Source organism: Aphelocoma coerulescens, chromosome 28 (assembly GCF_041296385.1).
Source record: "Aphelocoma coerulescens isolate FSJ_1873_10779 chromosome 28, UR_Acoe_1.0, whole genome shotgun sequence".
NCBI classification, from domain to species: domain Eukaryota; kingdom Metazoa; phylum Chordata; class Aves; order Passeriformes; family Corvidae; genus Aphelocoma; species Aphelocoma coerulescens.
This window is the reverse complement of record NC_091041.1, coordinates 3,692,101-3,719,402: the sequence shown is the minus strand read 5'-3', so window position 1 is coordinate 3,719,402 and position 27,302 is coordinate 3,692,101. Positions and strand designations below refer to the sequence as shown.

Sequence of the window (27,302 nt, the reverse complement as noted above, 5' to 3'; positions counted from 1 at the left end):
GTCTCCCTGGCAATCCCAGGTGCACAGGCAGTATCCAGCCCCCACCCCAGCTGTGTTACCACAGTCCTTGGGATAAATAACCCCTCCTAACACTGCCTTTTTAGTGTCAGTGAGTCAGGAATTACTTTATTCCTGTCCAGGGTTTGTGTGTGTGGCTGACAAAGCCCCAACCTCCACACGACGCTGACACAAAATTTGGTCACTTACTTGTAGCAAACAAAGAAATCAATGTTCATTGGTTCCAAGTTACATAATTCTCTTTGTTAATCAGTATTCTATCCTCTATTGGTTATTGATTTCTCACTCTTGATGTTAATTTGGTCTACATTCTTTAGTCCTTGTATCATCTCTTTCTCACATGGGGAGTCCCCAGCTTTCCAGGCCTTAATCTCCTCTGTACCTTCTGGTTGCTCCAATGTCCTTGAAGGGTCATAAATTTAAGATCCCAGATGTCAAAGCTTCAACATCCTTTGGCTCTGTTTATTGAAGCTGGTCAGGGTTACTTTTAGCAACTTGAGGTTTCGGTGACTTAGTGATCAAAGTAACTCGAAGAGCCTGTGAAGAAATTTAACTAAGGAAAAAAGCTAAAAGTGGGTGCTGCTTTCAATTAATTAAAACAACTAATTAAAAATGAGTCAGGAAAGTTATATCATTTCCAACAACTGCAGCGGTGCATGAGCACCGGCCCTTGTCTTCCAGTTGCAAGGTCACCTGGGCAACCACTACGGACACCTGAGGATTCCAAGAGACAGACTGGACAAGGGATAACCAGTGAGCTGCTGGAAAAAGAGGATGGTTCAGACAGTGAAGCAGAACAGCTGCTCAGCAACCTTAAAGCAAGAATTGCAAGCCACTGTCCCCAGCACCTCAGTACAAACTGTGACCTGAAGTACAGACTCTGGCAACCCTCAGCACAAGGACAATAATAAATAGCTGAAACAACTTTGTCAGCAGTCCACTGCTGTCACAAATCACCAGGTTTTAGGGACTCTCCAATGCTGAGGACAGATCAGTGAGGAATCAGGGCAGCTTCTGCAAGAGCTGGGCCACCACACAGCTCTGGGCCTGAGGAACTCCAGGTTTTTCTGTGGCAGACAGAATTTGGATAACACTTTCCAGTGTATTAGGCAGGACAACGATAAACCCCACACAACCCTCATCCTTTATGGGCCACCAGGCTGTGGAATGTGCGAATTATCTGAGCAGGTGCAAACTGCTGTAGGGCAAGACAGTGTTGTGACTCTATTGCTGAGGACATCCCAGCTCAGTTCTGTCCTTCACAGCCTGCTGAGGGACATTTGTTTCCAAATCTGTTTAGCATTTGATTTGTCACCACCTCCACTCCAGACCAACCAGGCTTGCAGTGACTTAGTCCTGATCCTCAGCAAACTCCTACTCAGTCTTCCACTGTGGCACATGGACACTGGTGCTGCTCCTGGACTCTGGGGAGAGTTTGCTGCCTGGCCATGGGGCTCACAGATCCCACTGACTCCCATCAGATTGCCCTCCACAGGTCCACATTGTCATTTCCATTTCCACAGCAGAGCCCGATGCTCTGAACACCCCCCAGCAAGCTGTGCCTGAGGCTGGGGCACACTTTGAAGTAGGACTCTTATCCTGTGAGGAAGGTGGGAGATGCTGGAGGTACTCTTGGCATCAGACAGAAAACAGATAAGCCCAGCTCAATGGGCCTATTTCCATCAGAGCTTCCCTCATGAGGGGCAAGCCCTGCACTTCCAGCTGGCCTTCCAGGAGGCCAGAAATGGGCATCTTACAGCTCCCCTTCAGAGCTGCTGATTGCTGGCACAGCCCAGGATGCCATGCACCGTCTGTGTGGGGACTGGAAAAGTCCCACAGCACCGTCCTAGTGGCTCACGTGCTTGGCTGTTTTGCTCCCTCATGGTGGGTGCTGCTGGATCTGGTGGAACAGCCTGTATTTCCTGCTGTTCATAGGCAATCTGTCTAAACACAGTCAAAGCTCTCAGTTCTTTAAGCCTGTGAATGTGTTCTTACATATATTTAGCAAGGGTTACATTTCCCTCATGCCTGGCAGCCTATCTACACCAGAGCCTTGAAGGAGATGTTCTGGGATTACTTGAAGAAGGAAATTATCTCTGTGGCTTATCCAGGGTGTAAGCTCTCACCTGGGACTGCTATGTGGGCACATGAGCTAGCAGGATGTTCGGTGACTTGCTCTGGACAGCCAGAAAACCCCTCACCCTCCCTTTGTGGGTGTCAGTGCAAACAATGAGGAGAGGGATAAATAATTTCCTTTCTTATATCTCACTTTGCTTGCAGAAATGGGCTGTCAGACATGGAACTTCTTCCCAGGCAATTTGTTGAAGTGCTGCAGCATCGTTACCTGTCAAAACAAGACCAAATCAACAGGGATTTTCTTCTGGCAGGTTTCTACAAGGGGACCTGGAGCTAGGGAATGAAGAAACCTCTTATGTTGCCACATATTAGCAGGACCTTGAGTGCTGACACAAAGGTAAGGAATATCAGCAGGTATTTCCACATAAGCTCTGGACCAGAGCTCTGTATTCTCCAGGCTGTTGGACAGGGTCTGAAATCAAAAGACAGTGGAAATAATACTAAAGAACACTATTCAGTGCTTCCAATGATCAAGATATATACACGTTTTTTAAACTGGCATCTACAACCAAGGAGATCTAAAGAAGTTTTACAGACTGTCATTCACTCTTCACACATGTAAAATGCTACTGCAGCAAGGAAGGAAGTCATTTATTATTCCTCTGCAGAAAGGCAGCCTGCCTTAGATTGCAGCAAGAGAAATTTAGTCAGGAAAAACATTTCCTGCTAACAGGAAAACAATGGAAGCCCTGGAAGTGCTGTCTCCATACCAGGAGCTGGGTGTCTGGCACTGAAGCTGTGAAAACAAACAGATCAATCCACACACCACATCTCAAACCCACTGCTCTGGTTGCTCCCAGGCTGCCCCTCAGCCATTCTGGTTCTCTGACACTGCCCCAAACCTGAGGAAGTTGAGTGAATTGCCACTTCATTTACTTCATGCTGGAGGAACTGAGGAGCTGAAAAGGGATGTGCTGGATAAGGAGAGGGGTGTGCAGAGGTGTGCTTTGCTTCATGCCTACAGCCACGGGTAAGGGTCACACCCTTTCTGCTGTGCTGTGAGAAGGAAACTTGGAGAAGGGAAATAAGCTAACTTTACAAATTGTTATCCCAGAATTATCACTACACTCCTTTAGCAGCTGAAAGAAATCATCTAGATACTCCAAATGCCAGGAAGAAAACATACTAAAAAAATTACCAAATTTAGAAAAAACCCCAAACCACAGAGTGTTTAAAAGGTTACAGAAGGAACTGTGACAATGGGAGCCCTCCACATCCCCAGCAAAGCAGTCCTAGTTCCCCTGCAAGTGGCTGTTCATCCTTCCATCCCTTCCTTCCCCAAACCAGCATTTTTAAACCTCAGTCTTTTCAGAATAACTCAGGTGCATTCTCAGGGCTGATGTTCTTTGCTCTAATAGCATTTCTCCCTGCAGGGAATATAAAGTGGATCAGCTGTAAAATAACTGCCTCTGGAATGGAGAGTGTTGCTGATGGCTTTGCCATGTGTGCTGAACCTGAAGTCTCCTGTATAGCCCTGAAGGTAACACCCATCTCAGGGACACAGTGGGACACAAGAGTTTGCTGGGGAAAGAACGGGACTTTTCCTTTCCAAGTAAAAGTACTTTTATGAGGAATTAAAACCAGTGACTAATTTATCCATTCTGGGATCTGTAAAAAGATTCACACACTGTCAGCCATCTGGATTCCCTTGAAGCTTTAAAGCAAACTAGAGGGCAGGGCACAGAGTGCTGCTCCTGTCTTCTCCTTGGAATACCCACTCCTTCCTCAGGGAAGAATCCTGCCACACCGTTACATTTCCCAGGTTTTACACTGGAGCCATCCCTGTATTACCAGATAAGGCCAGCTCAGCTCATTTCACGTTGTACATCACAGAAATACAGCTATGGCTGCTCTCACAGGCTCACCACAGTCTTGTTCTAAAAGGTTTTTCTGTCTCTGCCCTCTCAGGGAGGAGTATAATCCACACAGAAATGCTGGCCAGGCTTCTTCCCCTGATGCCTTCCTGCCCAGAGCTCACGGGGCAGCTGTGCCAGCAGTGCCTGAGCTGCTGCAGGGTCTGTCCCTATCCCATGCTCATCCCACTGTGTGGATTTTTCCAGGTGGGGCTCTACACAAAAATCCCCATCAGAATCCTCAAAGGTAGGATCATTCCTGTGGCAGATACAGCCCAACGATATTTCTAATTATCCATCTGTTATGAATGAGATGCAAGAAACACAATAAACAGAGCAAGGAGGAGAAAACCTCTATTTCTGCAGGAACCCAGCTTGGAGACAAAGGCAGGAGGAAGGTCCTGTGCCTTTGTGCTCGGCCATGCCCCAGCCCCATTGGCAACTGCTTCCACAAATGAGGGGAAAGTGGGTCATTTTGTCGTCAGGACAACAAAAGCACACACTGACCTAGATATGTCTGCAGGAACCTAATCTTGCTCCTGGCACAGACCACGGGGTTCAGACAGGACCGGGGGTTCCAGCTGGGGAAACACCACACATAAACAAGCTCCAAAATGTTCCTTTTCTCTCTGTGGCAGTAAGAGCAGCCTCTCCCTCCTCTCTGTGTGTCATGGCAGGCGTCACAGCGATGGCACTTGGTCCTGATTGCCAGCTGCTGGTGGCAGCTTCCCAGGATGGCTCCATGATTGTCTGGAATATGGAAGTTTTTGAGATGCTGCACATCCTTCCTGGACACTCTGCTGAGCCTTCTCCACTTTTTGAGGCTGGAAAGCTGTTTGGATGCCTAAAAAGAGCTGTGACAGCTTGGCAGTCAGAGCTTTAGGCACACAGATATGTCCCAGCCATAAGCACTGAGAATCCCTCATTTTGTGAGCCCCTCTTATTTTATAGCTGAGGTGAGGTGTGTGGAAGTGTTTGGAAAAGGAACCCCTGCTTTTTCTGCTGCAATAGATCACAGTCTGCACATCTGGAATTTGATTTCTGGCAGAGCCAGGTTTATTATCCAGGATATGCATCCCAAAGAACAGTCCTCACATCACCTTCATGTGGATGAGAGGAACAGGATTGTATATTTTTCTTCAGGTACAAAGGTACAGTCAGTCTTTAGCTTAAAGGTGCTGAAAGAACCACAACATTGCAGCCACAGCCTTGAAGGCTGAGGACAGAAAAGCCACCTCAGGCCTTGCTATTCCTGTCTCCTTTGCCACCTCTTTCTTAGGTCAATGCTCGACACCTGGGGACAGCAGAACTCATCTTCCATATTTCTGGAGAGATGAGAGATGTGTGGATGTTTTCTGCAGTGCTCAGCCCCAGGCTGCTGCTTGTGACTGTGTCTGAGGGAGGAACTCTGAGTCTGTGAAGCAGCAGCACTGCTGAGCTGAGATCCCAAATGCACCTCTCAGGGCTGCAGGGAGAAACACCAACATCCAGTGTTCTGATCCAGAGGCAAGGGAGGATGACAGTGGGATTTAGTGGGGGATCTCTATCCATGGTACACATCTGTTTGTTCAACTTTTTAACTCTATTTCTTGTATTTCTTATAATATCCAAAGGTTTGATGAGCTGGACAACAGATCTGGTTGCCTGGCCTTCCTTCTCCATTCCAAACAGAGCATCCTCCTCAGACTTCACAGTTCCCAAATGGAAAAGCAAAACTCCATCCTGCTGCACTTCATAGCTTTGCAAGCAGCCAGAATGAATTTCACTGCTAATGCCTCTTTCTTTCACTCAGCTGTCCTGGCTTCATGTCTCACCCTTGCTTTTTTTGTGCAGATCTCTTCTGATGAGGGCAGTCTGCCTGAGAAGAGTTCTCTCTGTGGTGGTGGCAAAGATGAATCTGCTCTCACTGCAGGTTTAGCTCCCATTCCTTAGGGAAGTGCTGGCAATAGCTGCTCTCTCAATGCCAAGGGTCCTTTCCAAGGGGACAGCATGTGGAATTTCCTGTTGGCCTGGCTTTATTTAACTCTTGTGCTGAAGGGGTCACAAATTTTGGGTGACATTCTCTTTGTGAAGAGGCAGAACATGCCTGGGCACCAGGAGCCCTTTCTCTAGTGAAAGGGACTTAAGATGAGATGATTACTTTTCACTGTTTCTAAGCTTGCCTTTGGGCTTCTCTTGAAGGAAATAGAGGAATTAAATCATAAGGACATGTGGTTGAAGGGGATTGGAAACTTCCTTGGCTCAATAAATCAGTAACTAACATTTTATTGTTGTAGGCTCTAAGGAGTATGTGTGAGTATACCTGGCAGATCCAAAGGGATTCCACAGGTTCCTAGAGACAGATTTGGAACGTGAAGGAGTAGTTCCTATGGCTGTTATCTCTGCTGGCAACTGCAGCCCTGTCCCTGGCTCTCAGGCTGCATCTGTCCAGGGAGATGGCAGGGAGGCAGGGAGGAGGGAAGGGTGGGCAACTTCCCAACCAGGGGCATCTCACAAATCCAGCTCACAGAACATGCCCCTCATTCAGGAAAGGGGTTGGGTTGATCCCCAGCAACCTGTGTGGATTTGCAGGCCTGAACATGTTTCTAGTACTGCCACACTTCTAAAAAGATGATTCTTGTTTTTACTGCTTCAAGTCTTTCTGTTCCCCTTTTATTTTTGATCTTGAGTGGTGAGAACTTTATCCATTCATGGGCCCAGCCTCATGCCAGTGTGTGCCTGAGGCCTGAAATAAAGTTTCATTTCTGAAATGTTTTAAATGTGAACTCCTAGAAGCTGCCTTGCTACCCAGCTGTGGGCAGGAGCCAGATCTGGAGCACACACATCTGGAGCACCATCTCTTGCCAAAGCAACAAGTGAAAAGCCAGCTCAGCCCAAACTGGGCAGGATCTAATCAGGCACCTTTGAGAGCAGAGGAAGCCCACGGCTGAACAGCTCCAGGTGCTGCAAACAGAGTAAGAAGGCAATGTTTGGCCGTCTGGCCTTAGGCTGTTATCATCTGACAGAGACTGCTCCTTCCTGCTGCTTTAAAACAAGAGATTTTGGGAAAACTGAGGCACAGAGAGCTTTTAAATCTCACCTCCGGAGATTTTGTCTGGAACAGCTTGTGACAGGTGAAAATCTGAAATATGAATAATAAGGAATTTCATGAGTAAAGAAGCCAACCACGAGCCCCATTTGAGGGCAGACATTCAGAGTAGGAACAGTCTCTGACTGCCTTGTTTTACAGGTGAAGGGTATGACACACTGGACACATCTGCCCAAGTGAGATGCCCCAGCCAGATGCTGGCTGAGCAAAGCCAGCTCCTTTTCATGGGGCTGATCTCTGGGACAGTCCTTGCCTCCCCACTGAACTCCAGGCAGGATGTCGCTTGCATCCCACCTCCAGAGCCACAGAAACCAGTCAACCACATGGCAATGAGCAGGCAGGAAAAGCAGTTTGCCATAGCACACGATGATTCAGTCCTTGCAGATCCATGCCCAGTGATCCACAGGCCCACCCACACCATCAGAACTCAGATCCCTGATCTCCTTGGAGATTACAGAGTCATCTACAGCAAGGCCAGCAGGGATTCAGTCCTTCAGGACTGCCCTGGGGCCCAAGGGTTCCCTTTGGAAGGTCACAGAAGCAGATCTCCTGCTTGGCAAGCAGCCCCAGGGAGCAGCAGGCTGGCAGTGGATCCGATGATTCCCTGCAGTGTCTCTGGGACTTGGAGCTCTGTCAGCAGCAACTTGAGCTGAGCTATTCTGAGGCACCACAGCGTCCAGTGTCAATGGTCAGTTACTGCCCCGGGCTGCCAGGGAGGATGCAGCTGATTCCCAAGGAGAATACCCAAATCCTGTCAAACTGAGAGGCACAAGCTTTTCCCAGCATCCAGGGCTGGTTTGGAAGCATCCTTACAGCTGGATACACCACCCAGGTGTTGGTGCTGTCAGTGGCTGAGGGCTGCTAACTCTGCTCTGACAGAAAACTCAACTCACAGGAGTTCTTTGTCTACGGCTCTTTCTGCTCATGTCACCAGGGTGAGACTCATGGCACAAACCAGGGAACAGGAAGAGACTTCTCAAGTTAATAACAGTAATAGAAAACAGAAATTGGGCCAGCTCAGGAGAATCCAGGAGCAAAAAAAGAAAAGAAGTGGTGGAGGAGGTTGGATCAATGCTGATTTTCTTTCACACACCAAGGATACGTCTGAGCTACTCCTTTCCACAGGTGGAATAAAGGGCTTTACTCTGTCCTACCAGGTTCTCTTTCCTGCACAGCTATGAGTGCTTCACAACCTAGGAGCTGTACTTGGCTCCCATCATCCTTCCAGCATCACTACTGTAAAAATATCCATTTTTTATTTCTATTCTTAATCACTGAATACTCTAAAACATATCCACTTCAACCTGTATTTACCAGCACAACAATCAAATGCCAACCATCCATTTTCAGCTCACATCTCTCCTGAAAGGCCTTTGCTCTGCCTGCTTCTCCAAAGATGATAAATATGTGTATACTGGGTCACTGGATCAATCCATCACAGTCTGGGATGTTGCAAGTGGTGAGTAACTGTGAAAGAAAAAGTCTGTATTAATTTAATCCTTCCTGTATTAAACAGGCCTGTAGCATCCTTCACGTTGTCAGAAGGGAAACAGGCCAGAGGGCAGCAGTTTGTGCAAGTATCAGAACAGGGGATGGAATATCAAATCCAGAGGCAGTGTGTGACCATCCTGCCTGGAAGCTGCAAACAGCTGGAATATTCCAGCACAATACAGAGAAAAATATTCTGGGTTCAAATACCAGCAGCAACTTTAAAGGCAAAGCAAGAAAGACTTCCGCACGTCTCTCTTATGCAAATCATCTGTAATGCTTTAAGGAAAAACAAGCGGCACGGCATATTTTCCCCCCCCCCCTCTCCTCCTTGCTCTTCATGTAACTGTTTCACTGAGTTCAGATTGCCTGGTGACAGGGACCACTGGAGAAAGTGGCATATTTTAAGCCCACATTTATCCTGCTACCCCAGAGAAACCCTCGAGCAGTGAAGGGCTCCCCGAAGCCCCCCATGGCTCTTCCAACCCCGGCTCCTCCACACCCCCGGCTCTTCCAGCCCCTGGGGCTCCCCCAGCCCCCGTTCCTCCAACCCCCTCGGACCCCACCAGCCCTCCCGGGCTCCCCCAGCCACCCCATGGCTCCTTCAGCCCCATCTGAACCCCTCCAACACCCCCCGGCTCCCTCAGCCCCACAGAACCAGAGGCAGTTCCTCCAGCCCCGGCAGTTCCAGTTCTCAGCCCCCGGTTCCTCCAGACTCCCTACAATCCCACAGCCCCCTCAGGCTCTCGCAGACCCCCGCGGGGTCCTCCAGCTCGGGCCCCGCAGGCCCTGCTCCCCCTCAGGCTCCGCTGCGGCCCCGGCGCTCCCTGAGGCGCTCCCTGAGGCGCCGCTCCCGCCGCGGCGCTCGAACGGCCGGAAGCGGCGGCGGGGGGCGCGGCCTCAGGACGGGGGGCGTGGCCTCGCGGAGAGGGGCGGTGCAGAGGCGTGGCCAATCGGGGGCGCGGCCAATCGGGGGCGCGGCCAATCGGGGGCGTGGCCAATCGGGGGGCGGGCCGCGCCGCGGGGGCGTGCCCAGGGCCGTGCGCGCTGACGCAGCGGCCGCGCGCGCCGCCGGGGCCGTGCTCGCCCGCCCGATTCCAACATGGCGGCGGGGGGCGGCGGCGGCCGCGGGGCCGGCGGAGGCAGCGCCCCGCGCTGGGGCGGCGGCGGCGGCCGGGCCGCGCCGCACGAGAAGCTGCCGGTGCACGTGAGTGCGGGGACCGCCCCGGCGGCCGCGATCGCCCCTTTCCCACCCTCCCCGCCCCCGCGAAGGGCCGCTCCTCACCCCCCCGGGACGGCCCCGCCCGCCCCCACCTTGACCTGCCCGGCCCCGGCCGCGGTGCTGAACTCGTCCCCCGGGGCTTGTCTCTCGCCCGCCGGTATTGGGGGGTGTCCCTGGGGCTTGTCCCCTTCGCGCCAGGGGTTCCCCCGCCCTCCTCCGCTGGTTCCGTGGGGTCCCCTGGGGCCGCGTCCTGTTCCCCCGGTACCCTGAGGGCTCCCCGGGCCTGTTCCCCCTTCCCCTGGGCCGTGCCCCCCTCCTCGGCCCAGCTGTTCCTCTCTGGTGCTGCGGTCATCCTCCCCAGGGACCTGTTCCCGGCTCCCCGGTACCGTGCCCCGTCCGTGCCCTTACACCCAATTACGGGAAGCCCACTCTCCCCAGTACGTGGTGCCCACCGGGGCCTGCCCTCCTCCGGCCCCCTCACCTGGTACCGAGTGCCCTTCCCCAGTGCTGTGGGACTCCCTCGGGGCTGGTTCCCACCCGCTACAGTGTCTTGAGGTGCCCCCGCCCCAATTCTGGGGCCGTGGGGGGCTCCAGGGCCTGTTCCCCCTGCCTGGGCCTCACCGTGTTCTCACCCCACAGGTGGAAGATGCACTTTCCTACCTGGACCAGGTGAAGATCCGCTTTGGCAGCGACCCTGCCACCTACAACGGCTTCCTGGAAATCATGAAGGAGTTCAAAAGCCAGAGGTAAAGCCCAGGTCCTGCATCCTGGGGTGCTCTGGGGAGCTCCTCAACCTTTCACAGAATCCCAGAATATCCTGAGCTGGAAGGGACCCTCAGGGATCATCAGTGCAGCCCCTGGCCCTGCCCAGACACCCCAACAAGCCCACCCTGGGCATCCCTGAGAGCGCTGTCCAAACGCTCCTGCAGCTCTGGCAGCCTCGGGGCCGGGACCATTCCCTGGGGAGCCTGGGCAGTGCCCAGCAGCCTCGGGGGGAAGAACCTTTCCCTGAGCTCCATGCCCAGCCCTGACACAGCTCCAGCCATTCCCTTAGGTCTCAGCCTTTGTGGGGTCTCTCTGCCTGTGCAGGGCCCCCCAGCCTTCACCCCATCATTCCCCCTCTGCAACTTACTGGTCTGTCCCCCAGTGGTGCAGTCACACGGAGTTGGAGAACTTCTGCCCATCCCATAATTTTCCAGAGGTGAAATCCACAGAAGGGAAATCTATTTTTACTTTCCACTCTGAGATCTTGAAAATAAGTGAAGCAGCCTGAGCACAGAACCTCTGGCCTGGCAGCCCTGGAGGTGGTGGGTGTCCTACCCCTTTGCCAACCTGCACACTCATCTCTCCTCTCCATGGATAACATTCCTAGGGTGAGGCTGCAGTGGTCATTCCATCTAACTGGGCTATTTTTTTTTTTTTAAAGAATTGTATCCCTAAGTTACCAGATGCTTCACATCCCTCTGGCATTTTCTGGGCTTGTGTTTCTGATTTGGATGAAAGTAACAAGCCCCTCTCAATTTTAGCATTGACACACCTGGAGTCATCCGACGTGTTTCTCAGCTTTTCCATGAGCATCCTGACCTCATTGTAGGATTCAATGCCTTTCTTCCTCTGGGCTACAGGATAGAAATTCCAAAGAATGGGAAGTTAAGTATACAGTCACCTCTGAATAGTCAGGTAGGTCACAGAGCTCTTATTCTCTAAATAAACTGTTCCATGGGTCACTGGACACGTTTGCAAAGTTTAGGCTGTGGAGATTTATGTGTAGTGCATGTTGCTGAGGTGTTTAGGTGGTTTTCAAAGCCTGTGATAATGGGTGTAATATAAATTTAAATGTTTATTCAAAGAGTCATGGAGTGATTTGGATTGGAAGAGACCTTAAAGATCACCTAGTTCCAACTCCCAATTTATTCTCAAACCTGGTAGTTTGACTTACACAGGAATGATGATTCTGCATGAAAACCCCACTTCAAGACCAAATATTTCAGTCGGATTTGGAAACTGAAATTGTCATTGGCCTGACATTGTTAAATGGGTTCCCAATATGGGTTGTAGGCGGTGACAAATTTCAATGAGAGATCCTGGAAGAATTGCACTTCCAGTCTTCCACTGATAAACCAGGAGACTTGTTTTGGCAATAGGCAAAAGTACACAGAACAGGCATTGAATTGTTTAGGCTGGGAAAGGTCTTTAAAGATCATGGAATCCCCATCAGGTACTGTTGGTGAGAAACACATCTGCTGGGGTACAGATGGATGTTGCCCCTGCTTGTTTTTTGTTGTTGTGTGGTTGTGGAGCTGAAACAGAGCCATAAACTGAATTCTGCTGATAAACTTGTGGTTTAACTCCAGTTAGTAGCAGGAACTACCTTTTAGATCTCAGCTCCCTCAAATCTCTCTGCTGCTTAGGAATTAACATCTGTAAGGGCCTTATGTTTAATACACTGCTCAAAACTGCAGTTCCTCTGCAATAACCAGTGGTAGCAGGACCTGCAGTGGGGGGTGTTTGGTGCAGCCTCTCAGGTGAGGCCAATAAGGCTGTGACAGCCACAAGTCAGGTGGTTCCTACACCAGGGAGAACTTCGGGGGTTATTTTAAATGATGGAGTTAATAAACCAGGCAGGGAAATTGTTTAGTGACTGAAATGCTTTTTCTTCCTTCTTCGTGTGACAATATTTTTTAGCTGGAGATCTTGCCAGCACTGCTGCTGGGTTGTTGTGGAGCTGGTCCCTGATCCTTTTCCAACACATCTCGTGTGTCCTGTGCCCCCAGGTGCCCCCAGAGCCCGTTCCCAGCACGCTCCCTGGCAGTGGGCTGGTCTTGCACTACTCCCAGGAGAACTCCCACAACCACAGCGACTGCTCCGAGGAATTTCGGCAGCAGCTTCCCTACAAAGAAGATAAATCCCAAATTCCCTTGGAATCTGATTCCGTGGAGTTCAATAATGCCATCAGTTATGTGAATAAGATCAAAACACGTTTCCTTGACCATCCAGAGATTTACAGATCCTTTCTAGAAATTCTTCACACTTACCAGGTAAAAAGCCTTCCGTGGAAGAGGCGGTGGGTTGGCACTGGAGCTGTTGGAGTCGTAGTTGTCAAATTTAATCTCTGTCTATTAAACAGACTTAGAGTCCCAAGGACTGGTCTTTATCCAACAAATGCCTTGTAGATATTCACAGGAAATGACAAAGAGTGTGAAAATTGTGGAACTTTTCAGGGTGTAAAGAGGTTGTAGCCAGATCTGTCTTTACTCACTTTCAGCTGATTTTGTGATCCTGTGTGTGAAAGGAGGCCCTGTAACAACCTGGGGCTGGCTCAGAGTCCTTTCAAGTTCTGTGGCATTGGTGTTTCTGGCTCAGGATGAGTTTTCTGTCAGAGTGAGATATTTTTTGACTCTGTTGAACGTCTGTGTGTATCTTTTCAGAAAGAACAGCTGAACACCAAGGGCCGACCCTTCCGGGGCATGTCCGAGGAGGAAGTGTTCACTGAAGTGGCCAATCTGTTCCGGGGACAGGAGGATCTGCTCTCGGAATTTGGACAGTTCCTCCCAGAGGCAAAAAGGTCTTTGGTATGTGCTGAGAGCAGGGCAGGATATTGAATGCTCTGTCTGCATGTAGAATATGCAAAACGTGGGAAATCATACAGCCAGTAATGAGCATTGCTCCTCTTCATTGTTTGGATTTTCCCAGAACAGGTGACTTAACCACATGCTCTGTGTCCTGTTAGGATTCTTTATTTGAGAGAAGAATGTTGAAATCATTATTTATTTACTTCAGTTCACAGGAAATGGACCATGTGAAGTGAACAGTGTCCAGAAAACTGAGCATGAGAAGAATCTGGAGCACAGCAAAAAGCGATCCAGGCCACTGCTGCTGCGTCCTGTTTCTGGCCCAGCAAAGGTATCTTTCAGCAAGTAAAAACTTAGAATAACCTGATATTACTTGTGCTTAGTAATTGCTGAGATAAAGGTGTCATGAGTAGTGTCTTTGATGTATGTAGGTGTATGAAAAACAAAATTTTGAGTTATTTTAATTACTGTAGAAAAAGGGAATTTTTAATGCATGCTTAAATGTGTGTGGTAACATGTTTGATAGTAAATATCACAACCTTCTGTACTAAGTATTGGCCCTGGAAAGGGACAATTTATTGCTTCTGTGCAGAATCTCAAGTGATTCTCTTTTTTTGTTGTTTCTTCTTAGCTGGGAGACATTTGACAGAGATTGCTGTGAGGACGTGACACAGCAATGCCAGGTCACTGCTGGGGAAATGCAGGGTCTCAGCCTTTGCAGGGAGCTGTTCTGTGTCAACAGAGTGGAATTTGATGGCATTTGAGTCACAACATGTTAAATATAACTGCTTGTTCTTTTAACAGAAGAAAATGAAGCTGCGAGGTACCAAAGATCTGTCAGTTGCGACAGTGGGGAAATATGGGACGCTGCAAGAGTTTTCCTTCTTTGACAAGGTCAGTAACTGTTCTTTTCTCACATTTTTGGACTTATCTTCAGCCTTTTATGTGGTTGTTAATTGGTTGGTTTTGTGTATAATTTGTGTCAGCACTTAAGACGTTCCCTGACTTTTCAAGTGGTAGAGAAAGACCGACAAAAGTAAAAATAGGTGGGTTTGGAAGATGACTAGACAGATAATGAATAATTTTCTAAGTACAGGTGGCATTCAGGTGATGTGATCATCTCTCCAAACTGCTGTAGGTGCGCAGGGTGCTCAAGAGTCAGGAGGTCTATGAAAATTTTCTCCGTTGCATCGCTCTCTTCAACCAAGAGTTGGTCTCTGGCTCTGAGTTGCTCCAGCTTGTTACACCCTTTTTAGGGTAAGTTACTAACTTACTTCTCTGCCCTGTGGTACTTTGTAGGTCCTACTCTGTTATTTTTTGGACACATTGTGAACTTTGTTACAGAAGTTTCGGATTTAATTTAGAACTATGTCCTGGGTAGCGCACAAGAAATTGAACGGTAATCCAAAAGGAGGAGTAATAAAATCTGAACCTTTAAATTTATCTGTGCAGCTCTTAACGAGTATTTTGAGGAAACATTTTCCTCTCTCTGTTCACACTCCCTGTTTAATATCTCAAAGTGTAATAAAGGTATAAACATGAAATCTGAGAGCAGGGCTGTGAGAAGGATAAATAGCTCCAGCTCTGCTGTGAGCCTCCTGAGCTGTTTGGCTTGCAGCAGAAGAGGGAGAGTCAAATGGCAAGGATCAGTTTCTCCTCAGGCACTTTAGGGGAGCATTTGTGTAGTGAAGGGAAATCGTTTTCCTGCCTTAAGTAAAAAAACCCTTAAAGCAATTCAGAGAGAATGATAGCAGAGGTGAGATGTTGGTGAAAGATTTCTCCCTGTAACGCTGAGTTTGTTTAGATATTTCTGCCTCCCTTTTATGACACGCATTAACCACTCTAAAAGTGTCACAGTGAAATAACAAAATACTTGTGTTTTTGAAGGAAATTCCCAGAACTCTTTGCACAGTTCAAGTCCTTCCTTGGTGTGAAAGAGCTTTCCTTTGCTTCTCCGCTGAGCGACCGCTCCGGGGATGGAATGAGCCGGGAAATTGATTACGCTTCCTGCAAACGCATCGGATCCAGTTACCGAGCTCTCCCAAAAACCTACCAGCAGCCAAAGTGCAGTGGGAGAACAGCCATTTGCAAGGAGGTACTTTGGGATCAGGCTGTTCAATCCCTGAACACACAGAAATTGGAGCGCGGCCATTTGCTCCACAACTTCTGCATGTGGAGTCCCCTCTTCAGTGCTGATTCCCTTTACTCAGCCAATTTATTGAAATAGTACCCACATTTTACTAATTTTATCTAAACCCGTCTCAAATCACATCTTTAATACCTTTCGAGTCCGTGTGCAGACACAAATGTGTTCCTATAGACAGAAAAGAATATTAAATACCCTGGAATTAACTTTTTAGCAGTGGGCCAGTATGACCTTTGGGAACAATTTTTCTCTGGAAGAGCCCTGTGAGGCACTGCCTGAGGCCCCATTCCCACTGTTGTGGAGAGCTCTGTCTCCTTTTTTTTACAGTTGCTGATCACTTCAGAGTGATCTCTGTGTGTGAGGTGATAGTGAAGGTGTTTTTGAGTTTTCTGAGCAGCAGCCCAGCAGTTCCACACAGACCTCAAATCTGGGGAGCAGTGACCTGGGAATTAGGTCTGTAATGTCCTACAGAATCTCAGGGAAGAACTCTGCAAAGAGATGAGAGAGAAAACCCCATGAGAACAGCTCTGGGCTCACAAGGCCCTGCTCAATGTCGTGTCTTTGCACTGTTGCAGGTGTTAAATGATACTTGGGTTTCATTTCCATCCTGGTCTGAAGACTCCACTTTTGTGAGCTCCAAGAAGACTCCCTACGAGGAGCAGCTGCACCGCTGCGAGGACGAGCGCTTTGAGGTACCTGTGCTGCTGAGCTCCCTTTCTGCTTCCTCAGAAAGCAAAACCTCTGGATTTTGCTGAATTAATTGGTGGCCAGTTCCTGAAAGTTCTATTAGCGTTTATAGGTTTGAGATGGAGTTTGGTGTGTTGTGCTTGGAGTCTAATAGTTCTTCTTAGGCATGAGTCCAGTTCTAAATTGCATGTGACCTTTGGGAGAACTGGCAGAGGTCTGCTTTCCAGTAAAAACCTTCCTGATGCTTCCTGGCTCCACCCATGGGGCTGGAACACCTTCCACAAACGTGGGCTGCTGCTGCTCTCTGTGTTCCTGCTCTGCCTGTTCTGACCCTGTGTTTTCTGGGAACTCTCAACAGCTGGATGTTGTCCTGGAGACCAATTTAGCCACAATCCGTGTGCTGGAGAGTGTGCAGAAGAAATTGTCCCGCCTGACCCAGGAGGATCAGGAGAAGTTTCGCCTGGATGATTGTTTGGGGGGAACCTCAGAAGTGATCCAGCGCCGGGCCATCTATCGCATCTACGGTGACAAAGCACCAGAGATCATCGAGAGTCTTAAGAAAAACCCAGTTACTGCTGTTCCCGTTGTTCTTAAGAGGTAATTCCCACTGTTCTGTGTTCTTTAAGAAGCTGATAAGGGATTTTTAAAGCATTTTTAAACAACAGGACAAGAGGACATAGCTGCAGGCTGCTCTACTTGAAGTTCTGGTTGGACATCAGGGGGAATTTCTTCACAGAAAGGGTTGTTAAACACTGGAAGGGGCTGTCCAGGGAGGTGGTGGAGTTGCCATCCCTAAAGGTGTTCAAAAAACAGCTGGATGTGGCAGTCAGTGCTCTGGTCTGGTTGTCAAGGCAGTGACTGGTCAAAGGTTGGACTCAATGATCTCAGAGGTCTCTTCCAACCTAAATGATTCGGTGATTCTGTGAACTGTTTTTTGTTGGTGTTGTTTCAAAGGATAAGTTGTTATCAGCGTTGCTGCTTTTTCAAGTTTATTTATTGCTTCCGGGAATAAATTCCAGTTTTCCACTGAAAACTTCTTGCTGCACCACAGCTGGCTACATTAAAATGTTTGGGGTGTGTTTCTGTGCCTGTCTCCCTGAACTGACTGTTCATTTATGCAGATTGAAAGCAAAAGAGGAGGAATGGAGGGAGGCCCAGCAGGGCTTTAACAAGATTTGGAGGGAGCAGTATGAGAAGGCCTATCTGAAATCCCTGGACCACCAGGCCGTCAACTTCAAGCAGAACGACACCAAAGCTCTGCGCTCCAAGAGCTTGCTGAATGAAATTGAGAGTGTCTATGACGAGGTGTGTATGACAGGGAATGACCCCTCCTCCATGCCCTTCCTTGGCAGCGTGACCTAGATGTGTGCATGGCACCTGGGACCGTGTGGAAGTGGTTGGAAATCGGGAGATTTCTCGGTCAAAAACAGCTGTCCCAAGCACAGCGTTAATACTGGTTTATTTCTCCTGGCAGGAATGGCTCTTGAGCATGGATTGGAAGGATTTTAATCTATTTGTTTCTTGATTACAGCATCAGGAGCAGCATTCAGAGGGAAGGAGTTCATCCACGAATGAGCCTCATCTTATCTTTATCTATGAAGATAAACAGATTTTGGAAGATGCAGCATCTCTTATCAGCTATTACGTGAAGAGACAGCCCACCATCCAAAAGGAGGATCAGGCAACCATCAGGCAGATTGTGCATCACTTCATACCCGAGCTGTTCTTCTCTCAGCCACCTGAGCACAACATTTCTGAGGAATCAACCGATGAGGACAGAGAAAACCACCAGGGGCAGAACCTGGATACTCCTGAGCTGCGGAAAAAACACGTGCCTGGGCCTCCAAGCAGTCCTTTGGAGACCAAAGCAACCTTCTGTGATGTTACAGCTGCTGAGCCCCACAACACCCTGGATGATGTTTACAGCCTCTTCTTTGTCAATAATAATTGGTATTTCTTCCTCCGCCTTCACCAGACTCTGTGCTCCAGGCTCCTAAAGATTTATCGCCAGGCCCAGAAGCAGCTTCTGGAATATCGGACTGAGAAAGAGAGAGAGAAGCTCCTCTGTGAAGGGAGGAAAGAAAAAACCAATGATCCAGCCATGGAGCTAAGACTAAAGCAGCCAAGTAAGAATAATGCAGGTTAATGCCCTGGTTGCCAGTGCTCCATTGTTTATGTCTGGGTAACTGGGACCAGCAGGCAGCTCTGTGAGGGGTGTGGAGGTGCAGTCCTCGTATTTGTGAGTTGTGGACACAGCTCCTTTAGCAGGGCAGTCAGTGTGTCATGGGCTGGTTCACAGAGGCTTCCTGCCAGCCCACTGTGCTCAGGTGTTCTCAGGTAGGAATTGTAGGAATTCATTGTAGGAACCCATCACTTTGATTTACAATGTAAACAGCCCCACAAGGAAATAGTTATTGCCCAGGGCAGTCCTGGAAGTGCATGAGGGAAACTGTCCCAGCCTCTCAGGGCACCTGGCAGGGAACTGCCTGTCTGTAATGTCACTCTCTACTCTGGGTTTCGTGGTTCTTGAGCAGTGCTGCCTCTTGCACTGCTTGACTTCACTCTGCATTTTCTGTGCGTGAAATGAACGCCCTTTCCCCTGGCCAGGTGAGGTGGAGCTGGAGGAGTACTACCCAGCCTTCCTGGACATGGTGAGGAGCCTGCTGGACGGGAACATCGACCCCACGCAGTACGAGGACACCCTGCGGGAGATGTTCACCATCCACGCCTACATCGGCTTCACCATGGACAAGCTGGTGCAGAACATCGTGCGCCAGGTGAGGGCTGTGCTGGGGCTGCACATCACCCCTCACACACAGCCAGGCTTCTCCCAGTGCCCTGCAGAGCAACGGGGCACTGAGCTTGGAGCAAATTCAGGGAAATGTTCTATCTGACAGGGAAATGTCCCAGCAGAAGTTTAGTGAGAGAATTCAGCTTCCATCCAGGGACTACCTATGGGGATTTACTCTTTCTGGCCTTTCCCAACGTTTTTTGAGTTCCAGTCTTTTCAAAATTCTGCCATCCCCAAAATACATCTAAAGCAACACAAAAAATGTCCTGTTCTTCTTACTCAAATCAGTCTTCCAGCTGTAGTTTTCTAGTTAAGGCACATCAGCCCTTCACTCTCCTCTGTTCCTTTTATTGCAAACTCATGAAAAAGAGAGTGAAATGTGGGAAGTCTCTGGAGTTTTCTGCTTCAGCTGAGTGTGATGCCATGCTGAGTTTTACACTCCTTTCATGACACACTAGAGTTAACTCCTGGCCCAGGCCTGCTGACTGAATTCCCCCTTTTTTAATGGAAGCTTCACCATCTAGTGAGCGATGACATCTGCTTGAAGGTGGTTGAGCTCTACCTGAACGAGAGGAAGCGAGGAGCTGCTGGGGGTAATTTGTCATCCCGCTGTGTCCGGGCAGCAAAGGAGACCAGCTACCAGTGGAAGGCTGAACGGTGCATGGCAGATGAGAACTGCTTCAAGGTAAGACCTTGCTGCCAGGGAACTTCAGAAAATCACTGAAAAACTTCAGAAAATCTCCCAAGTGGCACTTGACCTGGGAGAAGTGGGTTTGGAAGCTCCAAGGTGAGAGTGAGCAATGTGGAAAGAAGGTACCAAAATCAGAGCACAGACAATGAGGGGATATTGTGGCTCACTGAGAAGCCTTGCTGCTTCTCTCCTAGCTTCTATTTGTTGTCCAAATGACTTGTGAATATGCAGCTTTTTATTGTCAACCCCTGCAGCAAATATTTTCTGTAACTTTATCACAGGTCATGTTTCTCCAGAGGAAAGGACAGGTGATCATGACCATTGAGCTGCTGGATACAGAAGAAACGCAGACAGAAGATCCTGTGGAGGTCCAGGTAATACCACAGTGACCATGGAGTCTGTGTACCACAAAGCAGATGTCTAAGAATGCTTTCCCTGCTTTCTTCTTCCAAAATGTGAGACTTTGCCAGGAGGACAAGTTTGCTTGGGAGGTGGGCAGGGGCTGTGGCCATTGACAGAAGTGGTGTATTAGCAAAAGAGTTTCAACATAAATCAGCCTCAGAATAAACAGCTTGGAAAGAAACAAGTTCTTTGCAGTGATGTTTGTCCTGATGAAGTGAAATCTCACTTGAATTGGTCTCCCTTGTGTAGCACCTGGCAAACTACATGGAGCAGTACGTTGGGGTGGAAGGAGCTCCCAACAACCAGAATGATGGCTTCCTCCTGAAACCGGTCTTTCTGCAAAGGTGAGCTGCTCCCTGCCCTGAGCCACACCTGCAGCAGCTGCTGCTGCCTCCTCGCTGCCCGTGTGCCAGTGGGTTTGGGTGATGTGCCAGTCCCGGGGAAATGCAGTCACTTTTGAGGGGCTGCTCCAGCCCAGTGAGCCACACAGCGATGCTGAAAGAGAAATTTATGACCACTGCACTGAGGTTTGCTCATGGAACTGTTTGGAATGGAGCGGGATGGATTCTGGATGGGATTCTGGGTCTACTTTGTTCCCATTTCACTAAATATTTGTCAGAGCTTACTGAGGAACATCCCAGAGAGAGCCTAAAAAACGAAACACGCGAATACAAGTTCCATACTTGTGCTGTGAGCCCTGTCATATGAGGAGAATGGATAACCAAGTGTGTGATACATGCTTTGTCATCCTTGTTTTGTTCCAGAAACCTGAAGAGGTTTCGCAAGTGGCAGTGCAAGCAGGTGAGGGCCCTGCGCAGCGAGGTCAAGAGCTCCTGGAAGCGGCTGATCGGGGTGGAGAGCGCCTGCAACGTCGACTGTCGCTTCAAGCTCAACACCCACAAGATGATGTTCATCATGAACTCCGAGGATTACATGTACAGGAGAGGAGCTCTCTGCAGAGCCAAGCAGGTACATCTCCCTTTTACTCCCTGTGCAGCCCAGGCAGTAGCAGAGGTTGAGGGTGGGAGCCAAAACGCAGGGACCAATAATTCTTGTGGCTGAATTCCTGCAAGCTACACCCAGAAGCTACTACTGTGTGTTGGGTGTAGCATGGAGGAGAGCTGGTAAATTCTCTGTGCTTTGGGTTAGCTTAGCAGTCTTTTCTTTACATGCAAATTTTAAGTGGGAGTGGCAAACATTAGGAAATAGAGATGGTTAAACGCAGGTCTGTGGTTTCCTGTTTGTGTGGTGCCCAAAGCATTGCACATCTCAGGTAGAGCTGAGGGCTTTGGCTTTTCCCCCAGGAACCTCTCAGTGATCTTCACTGTCCTGCTCTCAGGTCCAGCCCGTGGTGCTGCTGAAGCACCACCAGCAGTTTGAGGAGTGGCACAACCGGTGGCTGGAGGAGAACGTGTCCATGGAGGCCGTGGATGTGGTTCAAGACTGGCTGATGGGGGACGAGGACGAGGAGATGGTGCCCTGCAAAACCACGTGTGAGACAGTGAATGTCCACGGGGTGCCAGTGAACAGATACAGAGTGCAGTACAGCCGCCGTCCCGCTTCACCCTGAGCACCCAGACGAGTCAGAGCGTTGCTGGTGAAGCACATTTACTATGAGAATAGTGGTGGGAATGCAATGTATGTATTAATGATATTTATCCAAACAGCATTTTACTTTGGATTATCGTGTATTTTCCATATGGCATAGACTTGTCTCCTTGCAGTGTAATCCTCCAGCCATCATGAAGAGACTTCTAAAAGCTTTTATGGGAAGGGGGCTCTTGGCATTGCCACACACTTTTCAGTAGTTTCCTGGCTTTAGGCCACTGCTGACCAGCTCAGTGAGGGGGTGAGCTACCACTAGTGGCTTTGTTGGAGAGGTGGAGCTGGGCTGGTGCTTGAGCAGATGCTGGCAGCTGCTTCCACTTCGAAGGGTTTAATATTCTGTATCTTCCTGACTTTATGCCATCTTGGAGCCTGCAGAACTCTTCACCGTAACCTGGGAGTGCCAGCAGGGCTGAGAGCCCCTGGCACAAGGGGGGCTTTGTTATCCCTGTGAACCAATGAGGCAACAAATGACTCTTGTTCCTGGTGCTCTGGTGAGAAAAATGCCAAAACTGACACGGGCCAGCACTCCAGGCTCTGACCCTTCCTCATCAACCAAGTGTTCTGGAGCATGAACTGAGGGGAAGAACTCTGAGCTGTGGTGCTGGGATGGGAGCGATGCCCGGCTGAGGCCCCCCAGCTGCCGGTGTTGCTTTGGGTGCTGAGGACCTGCTGCAGACTCTGCCTTCTAGAATATGCACGGGGAGGAATATCCATGGGGAGGAATATCCATTGCGAGGTCTGGCCTGGTTTTTGGATTTGTGTTTTGCATGTTGGTGGGCAGCTCCGGAGCTGGGCGTTTCCCGGCGTTTCCCTGTGCATGCCCGGCCTCCGGCGCTCCACGGGGCTGCACCACGTCGGTGACATCGGCAGATGGAGCTCCCGGAGCACAGCTGGGAGCTGAGCTCTGGCCCTTGGACTCTCCTGTTTCTGCTGGGTCAGCACAGGCGCTGGGTTTGCAGGGACACAGGAACTCTGCGAGGAGCAGTGTGAGATCCAGCCGCAACCATCCCGGACGAGCTTTTCCACTGCAGCAGCCGTACTGCTATCGAAGCTTTTTTTGCCGTGAAGCCTAACACAGCCTGCCCTGATCTGTGCAGAGCACTACACCTGACTTAATCTAGTGAGAAATCAAGGAAATTTACTCGTGTCTGTCCTGCAGCCCCACTGTGACTTCACTCCTGTTTTACAGGGGCCAAGGGCAAGCACGCTGTCCGTGGAGTGTATTACAAACATAATGTTTTGAGGCATACCCAGCCTCCTTTCAGCTTTGCTTCCAACTTCTCCCTGGCTTTTGGGGCAATAAACCCCCACCCTGAAACTTTCTGTGGCTTTGATTTTTAGGTTATGATTTCTGCCAGACCTAAGGAGCAGCCTGTAGGATTTGTCCTGGGTTATTTCCACTGTACGACATTTGGTTTCGCAATTGTCTCACTTGACAGTAGAAAAATTGGCCTTTGGGGTACGTTTAATAGAAAACTGTCCTGAGTCTTTGTCTTTTCTGCAAAATAATCTGTGGGAGGGAAGGAGGGAGGCCACTCTCTGGCATTCGTGGCCACTTGCACAACCACTGCCAGCAGAGACTTTTCATCAAGAACCCATGTTCTCCTCATCTGGGTCTCTGCTAAACTTTGGTTCCTGAAATGATCTGAAGGTTCTTCCCCTGCCCTCGTTGCAGGGAGTGATAAGAGAGCACGTGGCTCTGCGAGGGCTGGGGGGAGCAGGGGGACAAGCCCAGTGCAAAGCACGGTGTCCCCCTTTCCCTTCCAGCCAGCTCACTAAAACACACCTCAGTCCTGCTCACCTCTCTGCTGTCTCCCAGTGGAGATGACAATTGTGCCAAATTTTATGGTTTTATGATACAGAAAACTGTTTACTAGAAAATAGGTGGCAACTTGTGGCTTAAAATGCGTTTGATTCCAGGTGTCCCAAGGTGGGCACCACACCTGGGCACCGTCCTGTTCCATCAACCCATTCTAAGTGTACTTCAGGTATTTTTAAGCATCCTTATTTTGTAAACCTTAATTTATAATCTGAACTGATTAAGCAAGACTTTTGCCCTTTGCAGTGCTATTGTCTCGAAGCTGAGAGTAGCAAGGGATGTGAAGGGAGTAATGGGCAGATTTGAGAGGGGCTTGTTCATATCTGAGGGTCTCAGCTGTGTATCTGCACGACCTTGAGTCAAGAGTTTGTTCTTCCATTTGTTTGAAGGATCTTTGCTTTTGGGCTTGTAATTGCTTTGCCAGCTCCTTGAATGTAGTTTTTTTTATATTTATTTGCACATTCAAGTAAAATAAAATACTGATTTTAAAAGTCTGCAGCTCTCACTGTTTTGTTTTTCTTTTCAACTAATTTAAACTTTGTGACAACCCTGAGAATTGATTGTCTTGTACCTGAAACTGGATTTTAAATGGTAGAAAAATGCAATTGAAAGGCTGAACGAGCAGTTCCTGGACAGGCTGCAGGATGTGCTGATGCAGCTGTGTGTCAGCAAGTGCTGCATGAGGGTGTGAGCAGTGCACTCGTTAATGGAAAAGGGAAATACATTTCCTGCAAGCAGCCCCCAGCAGTGATCCCACGCAGGAGCTGGGGCTGCACTCATGTGGGAGCTGCCAAAACCTCTCCTGGAGCCCGTGGCTGGAGGGGAGCAGGGAGTCCAGGGGGTGGCACAGTTGCTCTGCCACAGAGAGGTTTCAAAAGCAAACATTGGAACAGCTGGAGCTGGGTCAGGGCTGGGCATGGAGCTCAGGGAAAGGTTCTTCCCCCCGAGGCTGCTGGGCACTGCCCAGGCTCCCCAGGGAATGGTCCCGGCCCCGAGGCTGCCAGAGCTGCAGGAGCGTTTGGACAGCGCTCTCAGGGATGCCCAGGGTGGGCTTGTTGGGGTGTCTGTGCAGGGCCAGGGGTTGGATTTGATCCTTGTGGGATCCCAGCTCTAGGATTGTGTTGTGCCAGGCAGTGCCTTCTTGCAGCCTGGTTCCTTCCTAGCAGCACCTTTGCCAGAGGTGAGGCACAGCCCAGGCCTGGCCCCAGGAATCACACACTGAACACAACCAGGGCTCAAGAGAAGGGACTGATTCCAGTTCCCAACCCCACAAGCACATCTGCTACAGGTTAAGACAACACAACTGCAACCATGAAAATAACCCTCCACCCGCCTTTCCCTCAACCTCCCCAAATTCCTGGGTAATAACATGTTTAACTGTGCTCCCTGTGAGCTCTGCACAACAAATGAATGAGTGGATTTTGCAAATTGAGCCGTAGTGATGTGACCCAGAGCTGATAGGAGTTTCCTTTACATCATCCCCAACACTTCCGTTGCCATAACAAAAGGCAGCTCTGCTCTCTGTGCAGCCCCCTGGTCGCTCACAGGGAAACAAGCTGTTGTTCTCCCAATAACAATCCTCTGGTGCATCAATTGCACGGAATAATTTGATTAAAATGATGGCAGTGGGGTCTCAGAGGACACAGCCCACTTTGCACAAGTCTTCTCTTGGCCCTCTCATAAAGGGGATGCTCCCTGTGCTCGAGGCGAGGGCCAGCCAGATGTGACATAAGAGTGCTTGGAGATCTCAGCGAGGGGACAGCTCTGGCAACAGCAAACAGCTTAAAAATATCCTTCAGGTTTGCAGGATGGGATAGGTATCAATAGTAAATTCAGAGTTGCTAAAGGAAATACCTGACTTCAGCATTTAACATTCCAGGACTCTTTTTGTGTATTTCCACATCACAGGGATGCACCAGGAGAGTCAGGGCTGTGAACCAATGAGAGAGTCTAGAACTGTGTGTGAAAACATAATTAGAGGTTTTCTTCATGTTTTAGCCATTGCTCTGGATTAGAACTAACTCCATGTACCACCTGTTCAATTTGAAGACTAAATCAAAATCTAGCAGCTCTTAACCTGTGCTAAAGAATGAATCTAAAGAGGCCTGGTGCTGAAAAGGGATGATGATGATGATGGTGATGATGATGACAATGATGATGATGGCTGTGTCAGGCCAGGTAGCCCCCACCCCAGTGCCACTATCTTGCTGATAAAGGCCCCCAAAAAGCTATTCCAGAACACTGAGTGAGTTTTAGGGGTGTTGATAAGCTTCAACCATTCCTGGAAAATGCCTTCACATGGACTTTTACAGTGTGAAGTGAAAACTGCAGGCAAGCAGAAGAGCAGTTCTGAAAAACCTCCCTCCTCAGAAGCGCTGCAGCAGCGTGAGGCTGAGCAGAATGTGAGGAATCACCCAGGGAAAAGGTTGGGCGGAACCCCAGAGGAACAGGAGAGCCGTGGGACCAGCAGGAGGGAGAGGCAGGGGGATTCCCTGGAGAGTCTCAGGCAGGCCCAGGGACAAGGAGGGGACCCGGCAGTGTCTGAGATTCGAGGGAGCCTTGTACACACAGAGCCTGCAGGGACAGCTCCGAGCTGCTGCTCAGGAACCCTCTGGAGCTGCTGGAACGGAGCAGCAATAGCGAATCCCATCACTTACCCACCGCAGTTTGCTCTTCCAAGCCTCCAAGATGTATGGGACTGGCCAGGTGGTGTCCATACCCTCCCTCTGAGCTCTGAAATCCCCAGCCTGTTTCCAGCATTACATCTTCTGGGTTCAGAGCCCTGGAATAAAAGAACCCCTGCTCCCAGGAGATGATCTATTGCACAATTAATTACTTTAAAACCAAATTGTTACCCCACAGGGCAGGGATCACACGACTTAAAGAGATGTTAACAAGCCGTGACAAACCTCTGGCATGAGAATTTTCAGGCAAGCTGTTCTGCATCTAAGGCAGTCACTAAAGATCACACAGCATCTGAAAAATGAAGGATGCAGCGATGAGTAACCCCTCTCTGCTCCACTCCAGGGACCTGCCCATAGGAAGCAGGGCTGTGATTTGCACACTATCTGAACCTGATTATGGCTAATTTTTTGCATACAGAGCATGGAAAGGATCCTGGCTGAGGCATGGAAAATATGTGGCCACATGAGTCATTCTGTAATGGTTCATAAATCCTGAGAGAATCACAAAAGCAAAACATCTAACATTGCATCTTCCCTCTCCCTGCCAGTGGAACTCCACCTCTCGACATGCTCAGCACAAGGATGTGGGAATATGGTGAAAGCAAAGGAAATAGGATCATTTTCTCCTTGGAATAGAAGAATCTCATCAAACAGCAGCCAGGCTCAGATTTTCAACCTTCACAGAAGAGGCCATTCATAAGAGGAGGAGAAAGAAACGAGCTGCTCCTCAGGTTGCCAAACCAAATTTACAGTTCCTACTGCCTGGGCTCCAGCTCCTGTCCTTCCTCCCCTGCAGAGCCAGGCAAGGACTGCAGAGAAGAGCCCAAACCCCAGCACCCTCTCTAGCCATGACCTCCTGTCCCACTGGCCTACGCTCTTGATGGCCAGGGCCACGCTGAGCCTCTGACACGGGAGATGGGAGGGGATTTGGGAGCAGAGCAGAGCACAGAAGGGACCTGCCCAGGGGGTCAGAGAAGGGGGGACCAGGCAGCAAAGGATCTCAAAGGCTCAGGTAACATCTGCCAGTCCCTGTTACAGCATTATCTGAGTTGTCCTCTGGGCACAACCAGCAGCTCCACATGCTGCTCCGAGTTCTC

General features: G+C 49.5%; 3 protein-coding genes across 3 annotated transcripts; all 3 read left to right on the top strand.

Annotated features, from left to right (window-relative positions):
* The first annotated feature begins 4,584 nt into the window (after positions 1 to 4,584).
* On the top strand, positions 4,585 to 6,399 carry LOC138099677 (NACHT domain- and WD repeat-containing protein 1-like). Its single transcript, XM_068997078.1, is given in 3 exon segments — positions 4,585 to 4,805; positions 4,957 to 5,158; positions 5,287 to 6,399. Coding segments are annotated over 3 exon segments (789 nt in total). The 5' UTR covers positions 4,585 to 4,677; the 3' UTR covers positions 5,746 to 6,399.
* Positions 6,400 to 7,232: 833 nt separating this feature from the next.
* On the top strand, positions 7,233 to 8,412 carry LOC138099876 (NACHT domain- and WD repeat-containing protein 1-like; the record flags this gene model as incomplete). Its single annotated transcript, XM_068997471.1, is given in 2 exon segments — positions 7,233 to 7,638; positions 7,641 to 8,412. Coding segments are annotated over 2 exon segments (624 nt in total), but the record flags the coding sequence as incomplete, so codon positions are not given.
* A 1,273-nt stretch (positions 8,413 to 9,685) lies between these two features.
* SIN3B (SIN3 transcription regulator family member B) lies at positions 9,686 to 24,015 on the top strand. Its single transcript, XM_068997021.1, has 19 exons — positions 9,686 to 9,790; positions 10,445 to 10,551; positions 11,332 to 11,485; positions 12,580 to 12,843; positions 13,234 to 13,377; positions 13,586 to 13,708; positions 14,182 to 14,271; positions 14,516 to 14,634; positions 15,265 to 15,472; positions 16,099 to 16,215; positions 16,569 to 16,807; positions 17,332 to 17,515; positions 17,742 to 18,336; positions 18,818 to 18,987; positions 19,513 to 19,686; positions 19,974 to 20,066; positions 20,344 to 20,438; positions 20,859 to 21,063; positions 21,434 to 24,015. The coding sequence occupies exons 1-19, from the start codon at positions 9,686 to 9,688 to the stop codon at positions 21,662 to 21,664; spliced, it is 3,417 nt and encodes a 1,138-aa protein (XP_068853122.1). The 3' UTR covers positions 21,665 to 24,015.
* Positions 24,016 to 27,302: the final 3,287 nt, after the last annotated feature.

Bases quoted from the DNA above. Each gene is read 5' to 3' on its own strand.
- SIN3B (XM_068997021.1), top strand. From the start codon at position 9,686: ATGGCGGCGGGGGGCGGCGGCGGCCGCGGGGCCGGCGGAGGCAGCGCC. The intron at 13,709-14,181 runs GTATCTTTCAGC...TTCTTTTAACAG, and splicing joins CTGTTTCTGGCCCAGCAAAG to AAGAAAATGAAGCTGCGAGG. The intron at 15,473-16,098 runs GTACTTTGGGAT...GCACTGTTGCAG, and splicing joins GAACAGCCATTTGCAAGGAG to GTGTTAAATGATACTTGGGT.